The following is a 21,059-nucleotide window of genomic DNA, read 5'->3' as shown; positions in this document are numbered from 1 at the left end:
TGGGTTCGAATCCCGGTCAGCCAGGGCCTCTCTGTGTGGAGTTTGCATGTACTCCCCGTGTTTGTGTGGGTTTCCTGTGGGTACTCCGGTTTCCTTCCACAGTCCAAAGACATGCAGGTTAGGCTGATTGGAGAGTCTAAATTTCCTGTAGGTATAAGCATGTGAGTGAACTGTGTGTGTGCCCTGTGATGGACTGGCGACCTGTCCAGGGTGTATTCCTGCCTTTTGCCCAATGTATGCTGGGATAGGCTCCAGCCCCCCTGCGACCCTGTTCAGGATAAGCAGGTTAAAATATGGATGGATCTTGACCATGTCTGCATGCTTTTATGCATTTACTTGCCAGATGGTTAGCTATTTCCATTAACAAACTGATATACAAGTCTACCTTATAAGGTGCTCAATAACTGTATTTTGCAATATGCAAGCGTGTGCAAGTATTATTTTACTTTGACATTTGGATCGACACCTGTGTTGCAGCATATTGTTTTTTTGTTTTGTTTTGCCTTAGTCTCCCCTGAATGAGCCCTTACAATACAGATATTGACCACAGGTATTACAAATATGTAGATGGACACATTCAACGATTCCAATATAAAAGTTGCAGTACAGCATGTACGTATTTTAATTGCATAAAATGTATACCCGTCAGATACAGTGCCCCTGAATACTGGCTTTGTATATTTCTTACAAGACCAAATAAATATATAAATTGCACAGTACATTCTTTGAAAGATGATGGCACTTAGACGAGATACTGTAGTGGAAGATGGAATGGAATGCATACCGTTCTATGCTCTGTAAAGGAACATTTAAAAAGAAAAAAGTGTTTGAAATGTCTACTGCCGGTGAACTGACATTCATAACTCTGACATAAATACTGCATCATCTGAGGCTGAAAGCGGGCTGGGGGCAGGCGATGAGGTCATTTAGCCTGTCAAAAGTTGAATTAAGGCCAAGGCCAAGGACGGGGCCAAAAAAAATCAACCTGTGTTCCCGTTTACCAAAAGAAAAATCAGCTGCCTATCAAAGCGAGGGGGGGAACTCAGCCAGCCGGAACTGGAGAAATGCTATAGCCACAGCATAGTCCATCAATGGCAGGCCATAACCTAGAGACCACTTCAGGACCAAGACACCATCACATTCTGTCTTTCTGATCATTTTCTCCTGACTGCCAAATTCCCTTGCATTGGAAACAGCAGGTCACAGCAGCCAGGTCCTCATCAATATCAGCACTGTGCAGTGAATTACACTCTGTTACACTCCAGCACATGAACATGAACATTTGTTTATTTTCACATTTAATTTTAATTGAAAAAAATTAGCATTAGTATTTCTGTTTTTTTCTTTTTTTACAGTGAGCTAGGAGCTGGGCAGTTCAGGAATTAATTGGATGACCGCCTGTGTCAAGGTGATAAGGAATACCTGGACTGGGATTGTTATTTTTCAGATTAATGCCCCTTTGCTAGGGTGCCTGACACTCTGTTAAATTAGTGTGCATAGTGACACTGTGACAGAGTCATTAATAGCCTGGATAACACTTGATCCTATCCAGTCAATGGAGAGCTGGTCATTAATAGGACTGCATGTTCCTAGGAAACAGGTCTGGTCTCATTTGGACCTCACCGGAGAACTGAATGTATGCATATATGTTTTCTCTGCAAGCCTTCTCTATTTGGATTGTGGTCTCATTGTTATGCTTCAGAACATCAGCACACGTGCCGATTCTTTTGTTCAGTAAATGGCGAGAAACAGCTGGTCTGGCATTATGGGTAACTTGTTATTATCCAGGGGCACACTGAGGTATGCCTGGAAAGCAAGAGCATTTTTGATTGTGGTCACCCTAAAAATAAATAAATAAATGTACATTATATAGCCAGCTGAGCCGGGTGGATAAAACCCGAAGCAATTCATTTTACAAGCCGCTTGTGATGAAACATAAAAAATGGTGCGAACATTGTGCCACACGTTGTTTTTGCATTCTCCACATTCCACACTTACTGTAATCACAGAGTCCCCGCTCAGTTTGGTATTAATGGACACTGAAAATGCCGAACAGAGACTCCCTTTTTTAATTGCTGCATTTCGTGATAGGTATTTCCTAGAAGTGTTCGGGATTCTTCCTGACTATATTGTGTCTGGGCTTTCTAATCTCAAAGGACTTGGGTAGTTCCAATTACAACCGTGCTCCTCTTGCTGCAGTACCACTCAGAGCAGATTAATGCCTTTTGAATGAGGAGATCCTTTGAAGAAAATCCTGTGAAAGCATTTTCTTCCCTCCGTGAAAGAGAGAGTATGTTGTTTCCCTCCATTGTGGATGCTTAGTTGACGGTTGAGTGTTCATCTCACTAAAACTTTTTTGAAAAGAAATGAAATGCTAAGCCTGCTTTAGACTGCAGTGTTTATAGCAGGCCAAATAGCTGTTCATTGCAAGGTGAACGTAAACACAAAGGATGAAGGAGAATGCCAGGGACTATCTTGAGCCCCAGATGCAGGGTGAAATGCAGTTGTCATATATACAATATTACATAAAGGACCTATTAACCAAAATAAGGGTGTTACAATAAAAGTTTCTGCATCAGTGACTTGCAGCATAATTCATAAAACTGTTGAAAATATTCTCATAACTATAGGATTTGATATGGACCTGTCCTTCCTCACTTACAATGAGTGTTTTGTTTGTTGCGTATTAGTGCAGTAACTGGCTGCAGCTACAGATACATTGGTTATTATGTACATTCATGAGCGCTGTAAGGCAGATGTTTTTAGTATGTGTAGTCGATGCAGTCGTAATGGTGTTTCATTAATCTGTGCATTGCTTGAGCAGATTCACTTTATGATTCGCCTTGGATGAATCGCCTTGACCTGTCACCTACACAACGGCAACCGTGGTCCTCTTGAGTCCAGCCCATTCACAGCCATTATCCTTCCTCTCAATGCATTTAAATGTCATTTAAATGAATTAAAGCGGACAGTGTGACTATGACAGGCAACAGAGTGCTCTCTGACAGCTCCTGGCAATTTGTAGGCAGTTTCTTTGAAACTGCGTGACACACCAGTCTTATGCAGAAATAAATGCCCCGACATGTTCTTTTACAGGGACTTTGACGGTTCTCGTGGCTACATGAAAAGGAAGAACTCATTCTAATGATATAGTAACAGGAAGGTAGTCCATGTGCCATATCTTCACAGTTGACCTTGCTTTAGACTGAACCCACTGCATGAATAATTCATCCCTTTTTTGTGTACAGTATATTTTTTTTCCACTTTTATGTTTTGGGAAAACAAGAATTATGTATGCCATAATCACTTGTGACCTTCACAAGCTGCCCTGCTAAATTATTAATCAAGAAAAAAAACTACATTTTGCAGCAGATGTTTATAAACAATATAATCTTTCAGCACTATTAAATGTGGATTTTTTTTGGTTTATGCACTAATGCTAAGTTTTTGCATTTATTTATATTAAAGTTTTTGGCAGGCACAAAATTAATATAAAAAGCCTTTGGTGGGTAAAAGCATTAATGGGCATTAAGATTTGCACTCTAATCTAATTTCACACACACTTTTATTTTTTCTGATGGAATTAAACAACTCACAACATGCAAGTGTAATGTTGTCAGCACTCCACTTCCAAACTTTATTCAACGTGAGTTTCATAGGTAGGACATATATAGAGCAAATTGCTTAATTTGAAATAAAAATAAGCACTCTAATACATAAGCTTTCATACCTCTTTGGAGTTAACGAAACTCTCTGCTCATTATATACCTCAGCAGTGAATCGATACCATCCCTGAGCAGGCATGAGCTTATGGGCTTTGTTTCAATATGAGGGTGATTGATAACATGACCAAGTCAATCAATCATGTCAGAGCCTCTACATAAATCCCATTGTTACAGGATAAGGAGCTTTATTGTGTACTACAGGCCGTGTACGCCATGCAAACATGCAGTTGTAACATTTGCCGTGTTTTTTTATTTATTTTCATGGACGTAACCAGTTTATGCGGTGTGTTAGAGGATGCGCTATTCTGAAATGATGGTGCATATTTGTAGGCTCTAAATACGTGAGAGCGAACAGTCTGTGAAGAAGATAACCACTGCAGAAAATGCAAAACGGAATGGAAAACGGCCTTTTAAAACTGGAGAGCGAAGCATTGTGGGGGTCGGAGGCAAGCAGGCGGCCCGTCAGGTTTCTCAGCAGGCTGCCTGCATCCGGAGCTGTGATAGATCAGATCAGTGGCATGTCTCTGCTTTGATCCTTATACAGTAAGATTGTCCCATCTGTAAAACTCAGAAATTCCTTTGTGGATTTTTCAAATGCAACCTCAGATTTTACAAAAGATGAGCCAAAGAACATGCTCCTGAACATAATAGCATTCCTGCTTTCTCACTAGTCTGTACAAACTTACGGCTACCTACCTCACAGCACAGTTTTAATAGACACTGCACGTACGTGCGCGTACGTGGATGGGTCTGACTCATGATGACTCAGGCTGAAAATAATACATGAAAACAGGATTTATAATCTCTGGTGGGCTTATTGGCTGGTATTGATTTAACAAACAACAAGAAGTCGCAAATGCCCTACACACCGGCTCGACCGCTCCGCTCTGCTGCCACACCGCATCTTGCTCACCCTGCCAACCGTGTGAATGACTGTCCATTGTCCTGACCGCCGAGCTTCTTCAACCTAGCTTCCCAGTGGTGGAACGACCTCCCCATCCCCATAAAAACTGCTCACTGCTCACTCACTGCCCGTTTTCCACTGCAATCTGAAGACTCCTTTGTGGGAGTTCCCTCGTCTATTGTGACTTGTTTTTCTTCTTTAGCCCCTTGCATTTTATATTTCATATGGGACTTTTGAATTTGTATTTGTCTCAGTACTGTAGTTCCTGAAGTTGTAGATGTCTTGGTATGGTGGTTACACACTTGGTCTTTCTACTTTGTGTTATGTCCATGGCCTTGCAACCAATCATATATAAATTGTACCTTATCTGATGGTTCGGTTGTTTGTTCTATGACCTTGATATGCACTGTCTTGTTACTTTGGATAAAAGTGTCATGTAAAACATGTAATGTTACAACATAATAATTTGTCAAAACTTCTGCTTGAGAGAGATTCTCATTGTAAGACCCTCACATCTGACATATCGTGTTGTGTATTTGTTCTCACACAGATGCATCGTGGACGACAAAGTGTCGAAGGTGGCCTGGCTCAACCGCAGCACCATCCTGTTTGCCGGGCGTGAGAAGTGGTCTCTAGACCCCCGTGTCATCCTACTCAACAACACAGCCATCACAGAGTACAGCATCAAAATCCAGAACGTGAACGTGTATGATGAGGGGCCTTACGTCTGCTCCATCCTGACCAATAAGAGACCCAAATCATCCAGGGTTCACCTCATTGTACAAGGTACCTTCTCTTTTCTTGATTTTGCTAATATAATATTCTGAGACACGAAAACAACAATATGATGGAGGGGTTGGCATATATGTCAAAATAATAATTACATTATAGAGTATTTGCCATTATGTTAACCTGTACTGTTAATCTGTACATGTCACACTGTTACTGTAACTCATAATACTGATATGTGTACAACAATATGGGTGCTGTTCTTACCAAGGAATTGCAACTAGCTTACATGGCAACCTAAATTGTATACATATAAATCTAGCAAGTTTGGTGATGGTTTATATTGATATCATTGAGTAAAGAATGACATGTATGCACATTAGAGGTAGTATTTTAAAGATGCAATGTATTAGTCCCTTGCTGGCTAGCTATTGTAACATCATGTGTTTTCCATTTTGGGCTACTATTAACCCAGTAAAAAAATTATTACATTCATGAAATGCATTAGCTGAGAGCCACTAAAGTTTGCCAAATGTGCAGTGTGTTGCGTTTTATTTGATTCATGTATTGAGGCTTCAAATCCATGAAAATAGCCCTTTTTGATTTTAATGGCTGGCCAAGTAAAATTATTTTTGTATTGACATATTGGTAATATTGAAAATGCTTATTTAAACCATGCCCATGTCTGATTTATTAATAGTCTCGGTTTGTTTAAAGCCCAGGAGAAACCACTCAAGATACAGATATTTTCACACTTACATTTTCGCAATATTATATGTCAGATATGGTAGGTACTTCAAACATGTTCCTACGCAGTTGAGAATGACTAATACACTATATACAATTTAAAGGGCTAAAAATAGGCTAAAATCATCAAGGATTCCACCTTATTGTGCAAGGTACAAGTTGTGTTGGAGGAAAATTTTGTATTTTCAAAGCAAATACTGAGTATAGATGATTCACTCACAGATCTACTGGATTTCATTTCATTGTCTTGTTGTATCATGAAAAAAATAGATTAGGGTGTCACTTCCCTCACTGTTTTTGCTTGAATTTGTTTTACAAGATTTGTGACAATTACATATATTTTCACAGGCTGCTTGGCAAGACCTATCTAATAAAATTGGAAACTTTTCAAACGTGACACTTGGTGGTGGAATTGGGATTTAATCTGGGTCTAATTTCAAATTGTTGATAGGTATTGATTGATTTTGAAACAAGCTGAGGAAAGACAGCCTTGGCATCTGTCCAGCAGACCTGCACTAAATCAGCTGTCCACGCGCAGACTTTTGTTATTTACCATCAAATCAATTCCTCACACACTCGTTTTTCCAAAACAATCCTGACCTTTCTGCTCATTGCCAGCTCCATATGATGTAGACAAACTAGTTAACAAACATGCACATGAATACATCTTCTCTCTGCAGTGTATTGTGTTTAAAACACACATGCACACACACACATGAATACACAAAAACAGTGTATGTGTTTAAGTGCAACACACTTAAACAGGCATGCTATATTCATCTTCTCTCTGCAGTGTATTGTGTTTAAAACACACATGCGCACACATCAGTATATTTGCAGTTGCTTTATAAATGTACATACATGTATACCTGATTTTTAGCCGAAAAGTCTGGTACTTGCTGGTGTCTGTGATTCCATTGTCCCTGACAAGGGCCACAGGACCAGTAGATACAAAACTGTTTCATAACATCAAAGATCTACTGCCATTCACTGTAGGAATTGAATTATTTTGTAGCATACCTCAAAATAAACCATCAAGTGACCGTCGTAGTCCCTAGTCTTGAATATAATTGAACGTCTATGAAGAGATCTCAAACATGCAGTGCATGCAAGGACACATCCAAATATTCATGAGCTAGAAGAGTTCTGCAAGAAAGAGTGGGAAAAATACAAAAAGCCAAGAGGAGATAGACTTAGTTGGCTACAGGAAATGTTTGGAAGGCGTTATAGATTTGCCAAAGGAGGTGTTACTAAATATCAACTTACAGGGTAGGGTGCCCACAGTATTGAATGTGCCATGTACACAATAGGTTATTATTTTGAATCTGTTATAATTGCACATAAATAAGTAGTACTTAATTTTTTTTTTTTATAATTCCATGTTTAACTTAGTTTATTTATTTTGGCAGTCTGTCCAGAAGGCTTTACATGTTCCAGACTTTGATATATTTACTGGCCAAAAACAGGGTAACGCGATCTCTGGCACTGACAAGCATGTGCTCTGCCATACCCAAGAGTACAGGCTGGGCTAACTGTGTATCACACTGACATGGTCCAGAACCAGACCATGGATCCGTAATTAACATAGAAGAGCCTTAACAGGATGAGCCATCCAGCAGCCCTTGTATAGAATGTATTATACTGTATATATTTAAAGTAATAAAATAAAATAGCAATGATATTTTCAGAAGTAAGTTTTAAAATAGGTCAGTGGCTGGGAAGTAATCATGAAGCCCATAAAAGGTCAGTGAATGTAGACAAATTGATCCTATTTGTCATAAAATTCAACTTTCTCCCTAGGATTGGAGTCTGTTTGGTTTTAATAACAGCTCACTAGCAAAAACCACGGTTACTGCCCTGTATTTTGCGAGCTTTTCCAAAGGGAAATAGTTTTGCATTGTTAAATATCTTATCTTTTGCTTATTAACCTATTTTCTTTATCTGACACCAATTACATGGAAAAATTAAATTTCATAATTGCTATTTATTTTGAAAAGATTAGATGTGCACTAATTAGCTTGTGGATGTTTGATTAATCACTGATGAGTGAAGGTGATGAAGTACACTACGTTGGAAAAAATGTAGCTCTGATTTAAATGGTGGATTAATAGATCATTAATAAGGTTGTTCTGTCTAAATAAGGTATGTGTTGTTTGTAGTCTCAGCATGTGGGTGATGCTGTTACAGCTGTAAGCCAAAACAGCAACAAAAACGATAGTTCAGCTCCCTCATAATAAGTCAGTGTGAAGTAGCTACGCAACTCGAGCGTTGGATCTGCTGGAAATGTATAAAAAGCGAGCTAGGAGATCACAACTCCAGCTGCACCCCATCTGATTACAGCCTTGTGGGAAAATCATGGCAGAAATTACAGCTTTGCTGCAAATCTGGCCACAGTCCTTGTATGAACCATGCAGTTTCAATGTTGGTGTGCTGCATAGTTCAGAATGCCATGGCAAATGGCCATCACAGTCATCCAGCCTGTGAGGGGAAATCTAGCCTATGGGTGTGACAACCTGATGCAGTACGATACAAGTACTGGCTTAAATACGTTGTGCTATATGAAATATTTGAACAAAAGGATGTAACCCACCTCTCTCTGTTTGCTTTATTGTTTCACAGAGGGGGTACTTGAGGTCAGAGTGTGTTTCTTACTCTGTGGTATTTCTTGGTTAGCTGTGCATCATGCTGCGCCAATAGTCTGTTGTGCAGTTTTTCCTCTAGTTCTTTTTCCTCTATCCTGGTTTGGTCTATTCAAGAGTCTGCCATCTGGTTATGGGTGTAGATTTCCTGCTTATATAATCACAATGCCTCTTTAAATAATAGAAATTACAGCAATGAAATGGTGCTGGGACGCGCTGCTTTGATGCCGCGTCTATTATGTTTGTGGCCGATTCCCTCCCTGTGTCATCGGAAAAGCTCTCACCGCCGCTCCGAAACGTCAATCCCAGATATCGATCGCGGTAATTTGATAGTCGACGAGGAAAGGGAAGCGTGTTGAGGCCAGGCTTAAACGTGAAACCCGCTGTGCTTTCCGAGCCCAGCACTCTGAATAGACAAAGAAAAAACTTTGCTGTAGCAAGGCTAGTGTGAAGGTCGTTTCAAAAGCACACCGACCTGAATTCTCTCCTGGATTTCATGTATGTAGAAATATATGTATTTAACCAATGCTACTCATCGGTGTCAATATTGAGCTGATGCAACCCTTCAGTGCTTATTGTAGTTCTCTTATTCCAGTCCCATATAGACAAAGTCTGCTTTCTCTCCACGTCTGCTATGACACCTACTGCACCCAGCAATGTTGAGAGTGAAAACAAGAATGGATGCAGGGTGAGATGGGAGATGTGTCCCGGGCTAAGATGTCCTCCTGACCAGTAGATTGCATCAAATTTCATCTCAGCACATTTATTGAATATCTCTGCTCTTTTCAATTTTGAAATTTCATCTTGTGAGATGCATTTCACTGGAACCCTTTTCAGGTAAAATGATCACATTTTGTCAGTGGAAAATAGTGATATATGCATTTTTATTAAGCTGCACATGAATAATTATTTTTAAATGTGTTTGGGGATTCATGGGGAGAGTCATTTGTTTTGAGAGAGACAAAAAAAATGTAACTGAAAATGGAGTTATTCCCTTTGGGGTAAGAAGCATCCTCAGATTTAGGACAAAAAGCCCCTGGGAGCATCTTGCTCCAAAAGAAGTCTCTAAGTATTTAATTGGATTTTCTAGTGGATATAGCCTTAAAGACACACATGTATGAAAATGTATGCATCAGGAAATGGGGACTTGCTTAATTAGCTTGAAGGTAGGCCTATTTGTTGTGGTTCAAGACGGTCAAGAATAGCGTAGATTTTAAAGGCATACTATACAGGATTTCCATCTTGAAAATGTTATAAAACAAACATGCTCAGTCATTATTATGGTACACCGGCAACCTGTGTCTGCGTTCACTCCTGCCCAATACCTTGCTTGTCTATTTGTATTTGTTATTGTAAAACTCCTCAGGCCTCTTCTGTGCATGGGCCTTTTTTATTTCTGTTCTGTGTCTATAAAGCACGTGTCCAATACACTGAAGTCATACACTTTATGATCCGATAGGAGGAGGAGGAGGAGGGAAAGAGGAGACGATTGGCTACTACAGTGCAGTACAGCTGGGTTTGCAAGAGATTAGCCTTGGTGGCTAACCATTAAAATGGCTAACAAGCTTTTGGTAACTAAATGCAGTTTTGTATGTTAGCTTGCCAGCCATGATAGCTGGGTCCCCCAGCACAGTACAAAAATGACTGCTTATATTTTCAAGAGATTCTACCAGCGTATTTTTCCTCTCCTGGGCAAGGAGCTCATGCTTAAATCCAAAAGACTCCTGGCTAAATGGCCTGTGTGGAAAGCGACAGCTACAGCTTCTATGAATCATATCAGACCAGGGTTTCTTCATGTCACACGGTCATCTGCAACGGGGAGCCGGGGTCGAGAATGGGGCGTATACGTTTGTGTATACAACCACAGGAGCAAGTAATTCTGCATAGCCTGCCTTTCAGCGTAGGGTATTTATCTTTATGTATGGCTCTGGAATCAGAGCAGGGCTAATATATAGTGTACCTTAATTATACTGCCAGTTTAAACCGAAGTTAGCAATAAGTGGGTGTAGCAATAAATGAGGGTATGGAGCACACTGTGGCATATTAAATAATAATAAATTAAATAATCTTCTAAAAACTGCAGTAAACACAATATACAATGACACAATCTTTTTAAAAAAAGATTTATAAGGACCAAGTTAAGACATTTATCTCTCATACATAGAATATTTAAGTTTTGATATTGTTAGATGCACCAAAGCATATTTATTTCTGTTTCTGCTGGCATTTGGTGTTTGCATTTGTGTCCTTACTACAGTTTTCTTACTGACAAAATGACAAGCTACTGTTCTTGCATGAATTAAAACATATGACCTTCACCGGGTAGGATGGCTTGGCCAAAGTTTATTCAGGCCTGGATCAGTCAACATAGCAGAAGGAGAGCATTAGCTTCCTGGAATCCATTTGCTTAATTACGCTGAACAATGGCTGTCTCTTGGGAGAAATGGCACTGTCTCAAATGTATGACATGAACGCCTGCCACCAACAAGCAAGCTAGATAATGACAATACATGTGCTGTGAAAGTAACATGCTTTCCTCATGCTCTGAACTGTGCGATAAAAGGTTATTATTTTAGCTTCCTTTGCATCTCTTATTTATTGATCATTTCTATGTCGATAATTGTTGCTTAACAAAGGCTATTTAGTCTCCTATCCCTGTGGATTTCCCACTAGTGATAGAACAAAAGAAGTGTTAAAATGAGAAATGAGAAATACATCAGTCCGTGGTGGAAGTGGCTGATGTAGAATGGGCACACAATGTAGTGAATGATTTACATGCATGTAAGAAATTGATTAAGACTGTGTTCTCCTGCTCTGTTAAGTGCACAGTTTCTGTAATCAGCAGTGTCTGCAGACTTATGTATGGGGGGGAAACTGTTTAAAAAATAGGACTTTTGAACACCTGAATGCAATTAGTAATAGTCACATGATCAACCCAGATCAGCATACTATTAGCTAGGCATTGAGGCATGTACGATTTGATTTGATTGTTTTTATAATCACTGTGTTTCTATAAACAGTTTTGCAAGTTCAGAACTCACCTTCAATAAGCCTGTCTGTGCAGAAAACACTTGTTTATGCTCAAAGAATATTTATGCTCAAAGAAAGTTGAAAGTTATACAGTAATAGTGCTGTTCTTTTGTTTTTTTTTGTAGTGAATTTTAATGTTGGCAAGGATATGTTGAGAGTACAGAAAGGGAGGTACCAGCACACCAGGATGATGTTTCAAAAACATATGATTGCACTGAATACATTTGGCAAACTATCATTTCATTACACACAAACATTCTCTGGTGAAAAATGCAATTATTTTCCTTTCACCCACCAGCACCTGAAAGCTACTGCCACATCTCTATATATCAAACACATCCAGAGGATTCTGTTGTTAAATGCGAATGGTTTGGAATTTGAGAGTTATTCATATGAGATTTGGCAAGCTAAAACAAAATCTATTATTATTATTATTATTATTATTATTATTATTATTATTATTATGATTGCTGTTGTTGTTGTTGCTGTTGTTATTATTATTAAAAGGGAATCAAAAGATATTATACCATGATTAGACATGCAGTCTGTATCCAAAGAACAACTACGCCCATGCTACTCTGTGTCAACAACATCATAGTACTACGACTGTATTCATTGTTGCGTTCAGTTCAGTCTGCAGCTGTATATTCAGAATGTAATGGGGTTTCTGGTGCGGTAGCGTGCTGTGCGGTAGTCTATGAGCAGCAGCGCAGGTCAGCTCTGGTGGCTTTCTCCAGTCCTTGAGTCAGAGGTGAGAGATTTGGAGCATCAGACTGCAGGGTGCAGGAGGTGAGGATGAATGGCCATATGCTGAGGAGACTGCTGTTAGTCTCCTTTCCTGGCATGATTTTTAAAAGAAGGTCCACCTTGAATAATAATTACCCATAATATGCCTATAGCTGTGTGCATTTGTCTACATGCACGTGCACACACACACATGCACACACACACAGTGTTCTGCTGTAGGCTAAACAACACTCCCAATTTTGTGAGTGCTCAGTTAGCCAATTTTCATTTCAAAACAACCCATTAAAGCAGTTTAACTCTTAACAGCTTACAATTCAGGAACACCTTTTATGCAGAGTGGCTGTTGTCATCACCCAAATAGCCATAGAGGGACTGAATAACGTCAGTGTTTTATTAGCTATGCATGCCTCATGAGGGAGTTTGTATGACACATTCTAGTCAGCAATATTAAAATGTATTCTGAATATGTAGTTTATTAATGTCAAAGCTTCACCTTAAGTCACCTAGTGGGAATAGCACATTCCATGTGTCTTCACTGCAGAATATAATTAGCTTCACAATCCCTTTAAATGCTTTTGCCCATGAAGACAGACTTGTGTTTTCACTTAATCTGAAGCAATAGGTTGTACATCAAATTTGTTCTTTATTATTTTGAAGTTCTCCTTTACTGACCTCAAATTTATTGGAACAGTCAGAGTGATTCCTCAAAGTAAATTATCCTTGCTGGTGTTTTTTTATTTTTTATTCACCTGTATAATTGCTCATTATCTTTACCAATTAAGAACACAAAATAGTTGGCTGGGGGGGTTGGGCGTGGAATTGTTAAAGTGCCTTGATGGTTATACTATCCTAAATCCAAAGCTGTTTAAACAACTCCAGAAGTAAATTTTTTATCATAATCCTGACTTGTGAAGGTCAGCAACAGTTCTTCTGGTTTCTTCTGACAGTTCTTTGCCTTTCCTTATGGTGGTGTGTAATTCACACATATTAATATCCATCCATCCATCCATTATCTTATCCCGTTTATCCTCAACAGGGGGGCTGGAGCCTATTCCAGCATACATTGGGCGAAAGGCAGGAATACACCCTGGACAGGTTGCCAGTCCATCGCAGGGCACACACACCATTCACTCACACACTCATACCTACGGGCAATTTAGACTCTCCATTCAGCCTAACCTGCATGTCTTTGGATTGTGGGAGGAAACCGGAGTACCCGGAGGAAACCCACGTGAACACGGGGAGAACATGCAAACTCCACACAGAGAGGCCCCGGCCGACCGGGATTCGAACCCAGGAGCATATTAATATGCTGTAGATTTTGTGCATGCCAAACATCAGAAAAGCAGCACGTGTATTACTCGTAAACAATACCTGAATCATACAATTTGGCCATATGTATATAAATATATAACTGCTAACTCACATTCTAAGTAAAATCCTATCACACTTGTCTGGAAACATTTAACGATCTGTTGAACATACCCATTTAATCACATCGTTGATTACTCTGAAAACCAAACTCATTATCCCTCGGCCAGCCATGGACGGTACTGTGTTCAATAAGACATTACAAACCACTTTTATAGCAGCCTGCTTAATCAGAGTTGGCCATTGTTAAGAGAAGGATCATTAGCTCTATAGCAGCAGTCTTAAACAGTATATACGTAACAGTTTATAGACCAAACACCAGTGGACACATGCAAAACTGAAAAGGTCAGCCAGGTTTTTTTGGGGTTCCATGCAGGTAGTGCTGGAACCCTATTGCCTTTGTTTCTAAAAGTGAATGGGCAGCAAAAACCGTAGGTCACAGAGATACAGAGATACAGAGATGGCAGGTAGGTAAGAAATAGAGTACCCTCCAAAATTATTCACACCTATGATAAAGTCTGTAAAATATATAAGAAAAGTTATGATCTGTATTTTAATCCTAAAGCATGGAAATATTCTATTTTCATCATGATTCAGAGGGATGAACCAAAATATTAAATTAAATTTCCTATGTATACATTTATGATCCAAAACAACAGTTGCATATATATATATGCTATGCTTGTAACCTCAAAACAAAACATTTTCCATCAATTTCTCAACTGGCGCTGGCCATTGCAAATCAGGCATTTTAACGCTTTCTTGTTTGAACTTTCGATATGCTTGCGACAATGCTTGGTACCATTCCTGGCAGATAGAACCAGGTTGTTGGTCAAATGATTCTAACTGGAGTGCTTGATTCCGTTCACCTTAACAAGAGCCCCAGGACCAGTAGATGCACAACATAACATCAAACCATAATCCCCATAACATCAAAGGTCCACTACCATATTTCATCATACCTAGGTATAATGTTCTTATCAATGCGAGTGCCCTTCTTCCAACGTCAAACCTGGTTGTGCATTGCCATAAAGCTCAATCTTCGTCTGATTTGACCATAACACCCAGTTCCATTTCAAGATCCAAAGCTGTTTAACCAACTCCAGATGTTTATTTATTTGTTTATCGTCATCCTGACTTGTGAAGGTCAGCAACACTTCTGCTTGTTTCTTCTTTATGGTGGTGTGTGATTCACACAGACTGTAGTATATGCTTTTCTGCATACCACTGTGGTTATTTGCATTACTGTCACCTTCCTGTCAGTTTCGACCAGTCTGGTCCTTCTCCTCTGACCTCTCTCATTAACAACGCATTCAGCCCGCAGCATTGCTGCTCACTAGATATCATTCTCTGCAAACTTGAGACACGGTTGTGCGTGAAAATCACAGGAGATCAGTAGTGTCTAAGATGTTCAAACCACCCTGTCAGGCACCAGCAATCATTCCACAGTCAAACTCACTTAGATCACATTTCTTCCCCATTCTGACATTTGGTCTGAAATACAGCTGAATCGCTTGACCATGTCTGCATGCTTTTATGCATTTAGCTGCTGCCAAATGATTGGCTGATTAAATATGTGCATTGACAAACTGGTATACTGGCCTAACTAATAAAGTGGTCAGTGTATGTATATGCAGTAGTTCAGTGGTTCCCAAACTTTGTCCTGGAGTACCTCTGTGTATGCTGATTTTGTTCAAACCACAATAGTCATCTAATAATTGAGTGTTGGTCTGTCAATTGTGTATTTTGAAACCCGAATGTATGGACTATAAACACAGGCAGGGGCTGAGTCAACATGTGAGTGAGACTTTATTAATGCTAGGAGCGGATTTGTGATTGGTATTGTAACAATGTTTTAACACAAAAATATTTTCTATTCTACCTTTAAACCACATTATGACAGAATAAATAGCTTTGCAATGGCATGAAGAATACAATTACCATGTTCATTGTATTGTGCGTATTGCACCATCTTGCAAACAATTACCTAAGAAGTGATAACAAATAAAAGACTGAGGATAATTAATGCTCCTAATTAGGTAGTTAAACACAAATTAAAAACGTGTTTCATTTCATTTGTATTTATTTTTCCTGAAATGTGCCTGTTATCATTTGTTTTGCCTTTGAAATTCTTCATGATCTTCCATATGGTTAGTTTTGGTGGCCAGGTGTCCACACTTTTACCAATTAGTAGCCTACAAATTCGTCTTAGGCTTTCATTTGATCAGTTAAAAATAATGTACCACTTTTATGTAATTTTTCTTCAAAATGTATGCATGTATCTGCAATATAGTACAAAAAAGCACAATATGAACATATGCATTTTATTCTTCATGTTATGCATAGCTATCTGATAAATGTGCGTTAAGAGGGTAAGTAATCCCTCTAAACATGAAAAGCGCCGCATTAAGAACAAGCAACAGTTTGTTCAAATTCCTGATTGCAGTTGCGGTTGGAACCTAAACCATCATAGACAGGAGTACTCCGGGACCACTGCAGTAGTTCATTACCTGTATTGTTTATTTCATGCAATATTTTTTGTTCATTTTTATCAAGAGTGTTACTAATTTTGGACGGTACTGTAGATGTAGATTAACATTGTGAATGTTATGAACATTTGTGAAATTCAAGTAATTGCTCCTCCTCCCTCTCTCGCCTATCAATTAGTGATGAAATATAGCCTACTGCACACAGCTAAATACTCACTTAACAATGACACAATGATTAACATCGGGAAAGCTGTGCAGTATGTCTCTCAAACTGCTGTTCACACTTGGTCTTAAGTAAGTAAAACATTGTTGCACCAGGTCAGTTTAGTAACACTTGATTCTATGCATGTAAATATATGTCATAGTAAATTGACCTGGATTAAAGTAAGAAAATAATAAAGTAAGTAAGAAAATAAATAAATAAATGAATGAATAAACAAACAAATAAATAAATAAATAAATAAATGAGAGAGTACTGGGCTTCTCAGTACAGGCCAATAACTAGAGCACAATAACTGTTTGGTTGCACAAATGGACCATGGACCAAGGGTGATTCCCAGTGGCATACTCTAGAGTCTATATATTGTGCTTTGAGGAGTCTGTCTAATACAGTGCCTCACTCTAGACCCTGGGTCTGTATGACATTATTCTAGACCAAGACTATTCAACTGATAGACCAGGGCCAAAAGGTAGCCTGTTATAAAATGCTCTTTGGTCTGAGAGAAAACAGTGGTGCCCTAACTTTGTTCCTACACGTATACAGTATTGACATTGTTTATGAGCAATATGTGGAAAATGTTTAGCCCATTTACAAAAAAAAAAGAATCTGCCCCAAAGGAAGATTCTAGGTAGTTGAAAAAGCCTGCTCTAGGCCCTGAGCATCAAGGAGCCTGCCTTACATAGTGACTCATTCTCAACCGTATGCATGGAGGAGCCTGTCAGCAGCCAGCTGTCTCAGAGGTGGGCTCTCCCCCAGAATCCAAATGTCACGCACAGTGTGGCGTGTGAAAGGGTAGGAGTAATTCAATTTCATTACAAACCACTATGAATGGAACTGTGGATTAGTCCCATTTTGTTTCCCCCCCAAGTGTAATGGTCCAGATTAGACTTGAACCCCTTTCAACAGAAGTAAAGAGGAAGAGGGAAGTAAAAAGAGAAAGAGAAAACAGGCTGTTGTTCAGTTGAATATGCGGTTATATTGTAAGCTGCGGGACTCATTACAGGAATGGTGCGGCAGGTCTTTTCTGTATTCCAAACGTGAGTAATGAGCCATTAGAAATATGCAGAGGCGTTAAGTGCAAGGAAAGGGGGAATAGGACACCGGGAAGCCTTGCCATTTTAACGCATTAAGAACTGCTTCATTACCTGCTCTCCACGACTTTAGGCAGCGCCGAGCTAAGTGTGGAGACCAATCACCGTTTTCCGAGAGGTGGAAAGCAGTGTCAATGTGAACATTGGATAAATAGAGCCCTGCCTCGGTTAGCTCTCTAAAATTGGATGTCTGATGTCACAGAAGCTGTTCCGTAGCTATACAGAGCATGAATCACCAATCTCTCTGAACAACATTCCTTATCTTGAACTGAAACTGACAAATAGATGAGGAGTGTAAAATGTGCGACAGTCAATAATACATCAAAAAGACTAAAGAAGAGAAATTAGCGAAATGCCGCAAATCAAGGTTTTTTTTTTAAACTCCAGCACAGCAAGAGGTTAAAAATAAACATACTCTTGCCTGTTTCCATTGTTACTAGATAAATGTATTAAATGGCTGTGGAAACCCAATAAACAGCTTCCTTTTGTGTCTGTTTCCTTTGGAGTATGATCCTGCATTTCTACGTGTGAATCAGGAGCTTTGAGACACAGTGCTGCCAGGTGGCCCACAGGATGTGACTGTTATCTACCCAGTGGGTTCTTTGGGTGGAAGACCGATTGAACACTCCATGGGAATCTCACAAAAGCCCATGTCTCTGATCGGTGTAGGAGCAGGCCTGCAGGCTGCAACATTCAGTAACTCTTCACTAAGAAAACATTAAAGACGAAAGTAGGCTGCTGTCTTAATGTTGAGCAGGACATTCTGCTGTCCTACTGTATGGTTTTGCTTTATTCAGGTACAGGGGTGTCGTAATGGGGGGGAAGGGGGGGCAGTTAGGATGATTCCAAGGGCCTGACTTACAGGGGCCCTCAAAAAATGTTACAACATAGGATTTTCTGGGGTGGCAGGGCCCTGTGAGAGATCTTTTCATGGCACCCAAAATCCCTGGTGGCACCCTGTTCAGGTAAGGTAGACAGAAGGCAGAGGTGGTAACAGATAACAAAGGGACAATGGAGGTTCCATGGACAATGGAGATTGGACCCTCTCCTGCTGTTCACGCTTTTCAAACGGTCATCCATTTCGACCACAGCGATCAACATATAATGCCTTATCACAGCTAATGTTCTTTGTTCGGTATTAATGTAAATATAATTCCTATGTCTTTTTTTAACTTAGTATATTAATCTTTCCGGCCTGTGTTCAGCCCCCCTGCAGAATTCTTCTCTTTTTATGGCCTGAAATCAACTAATAAATCTAAGCAGGCGAATAAATGCTATAGATGTAATAATTTGTTTTTGCGAGTTGAGAGAAGGAGTGTTCTTACACACGTTGCGGGCACAGTCCCTGCCACAGGTGGTGCAGCGAAGGGTGCCAATCCTGCCTTGCTTCCTCTGAGGTGTCGAGGCGCCATAGCCCTCACCGATCCCCCGAATCAGCTCCAGGTTTCGCGCTGACGACTTTTCGAAAGCGCCCGCTGTATGCCATCAGCGTTTTCCGTGCAGACGGCCCTGTTCCCGCCAGAGGCGAGAGCCAAGCAATTACAATAAACGTAACAAATAAATCCATCAGCATGCGTGGCTGTAACAATACATCAGTGTTGAAGGCTAGTTAGCTGTCTGCCCCAGGGGCTCCAGCAGCATCCTTTGAAAGGGGTTGTGGGGGAGGCAGACGGATGGTCCATGACATTCACGGGTGTCTGGAGTATTTTGGAGTTGCACGAACAATCATTGCATAGGTAGGTAGGTCGTTTCAAAACTCAACTGATTTCGGAACATCTCTTTGTCCAAAATGTTACAGCACACAAAATGCAGGCAGCCACTGGGTGTGTATGCAAGTGGTTGTAATAACAAGCACGGGAGGATAGACAGGCAGGGGGAAGTGGTTGTTGGAGGAAATTAAAGGAGAAAATAATTTAGCATTGAATAAACTTAATAGCAAGATAGCAGTGTGTATGTGATAATAATTTTATCACATTATTTTATTTGCCAATGCTGTACATGCATGGTATTGGATTACCTTTAAAATCTGGTTTGCATGGCACCTAAACTTAATTGTAAGAGCCTCCAAAGGATTAATATGTTTGAGTATTGACTTGAGATGCCTCGGGAAATATTCATTTTCAGAGGGGGGTAGTGCATACAATCAAAACGTGATTTTTCTTGTTGAGCAACCTGACAAAAACAACACAGTAATATTAAACAAGTGCGCCTAGCTTCTGGTCATATCTCTCCGTGGATGAAAGGCCCTTTCAACTCAGCTGACTTATGACCAGACTAAGCGTAGCTGCGCGTGGAAGAGGAGTCCACGCGGATCCTCAGTGAAGATCCTGGGAGCATTAAACACATAATTAAGCGGCGGATATTATTGGCAAGAAAATGGACCTGTTGTGACAGCTGAGTCTTGGAGGCCCGTTGTCGTGGAGTTTTGATTAACAGTAAGGTCCCTCTAGGCACAAAGAACACTTTCTAAAAGTCACATTTAAAGTTAATTTGTTATATTTAAAAAAAAATTACTATCTTAACAACAAAAGAAAGCTGAAAGGAAACTTGTGTATCGAGCTACCATTTTGTGGAGAGTGTTTTGATCCTTTTTGGCTGGTTGGAAGTCATATATACCTTTAGGCAGTTTCTTACCATTGTTGTTAGGGATCTGAGATTGGAACTAGAAAGTTGTGACTATGAATCTTAAGGCTCCTTAAGTAGTTTAGTGTACAATATATCTCGGTCCTTCGTCCGATAGGAGTCCGAACTCTCCTGAGAAGTAATAATAATAAATAATAGTAACACAGTATAAGCTTTAGCCCGACATGTGTTAGTTTTGTGTTCAGAATATGCATGGCAATGTGAATGTTGCAGGCTTGTGTATGAAGGTGATTAATCTGGGCATGTGGCGTTCCTGCTGTTCGTTTGCACCTTTCAGTCCTGGATACTCCCCGCTGGTGCTGCGGAGGTGGGAATGCATTAATGATGTCACACATGGTGTGATCTGAAAGAAATTAACCAATGATGCCTGCGTCCCTGTCTCTTACATTCCATCCCTGGCTGAGGGTCGTGGCAAGGCAGCAGTCTTTAGAGGGATTCTTTCAGCTGTTCTCTCCCTCTCCGCATCGGCTGATGTGTGGTGAGCATTCTGCCGCAAAATGGCTGCCGTTGCATCACCCAGGTGGGTGTGACACAATGGTGGTGGTTGAGGCGAGTTTCCCCCTCATCACTGTAAAGCGCTTTGAGTTGCTGGCTGGTGGGAAAAGCTCTATATCCATAAATTAAATAATTATTATTGGTAATATTAACTATACAGTACATCTTTATTCATCATAGAAAAGGTTAGACTCCTCCTTTTAATGCATGTTCTAATTTAATTCATTCT

The 21,059-nt window shown here is 39.9% G+C and overlaps 1 protein-coding gene across 2 annotated transcripts in view; it reads left to right on the top strand.

Annotated features, from left to right (window-relative positions):
- The window catches only part of opcml (opioid binding protein/cell adhesion molecule-like), a 349,212-nt gene that overhangs the window by 268,866 nt on the left and 59,287 nt on the right, over positions 1 to 21,059 (top strand). For both annotated transcript variants that reach the window (XM_061248661.1, XM_061248660.1), the window contains one exon: positions 5,180 to 5,415. In XM_061248661.1, coding sequence (XP_061104645.1) covers positions 5,180 to 5,415 — 236 coding nt within the window. The remainder of the gene's footprint in view (positions 1 to 5,179; positions 5,416 to 21,059) is intronic.

Source organism: Conger conger, chromosome 7, assembly GCF_963514075.1.
Source record: "Conger conger chromosome 7, fConCon1.1, whole genome shotgun sequence".
Lineage (NCBI taxonomy): Eukaryota > Metazoa > Chordata > Actinopteri > Anguilliformes > Congridae > Conger > Conger conger.
Note: the sequence above shows the minus strand (reverse complement) of the source record. Positions and strands in the feature narration are given on the sequence as shown.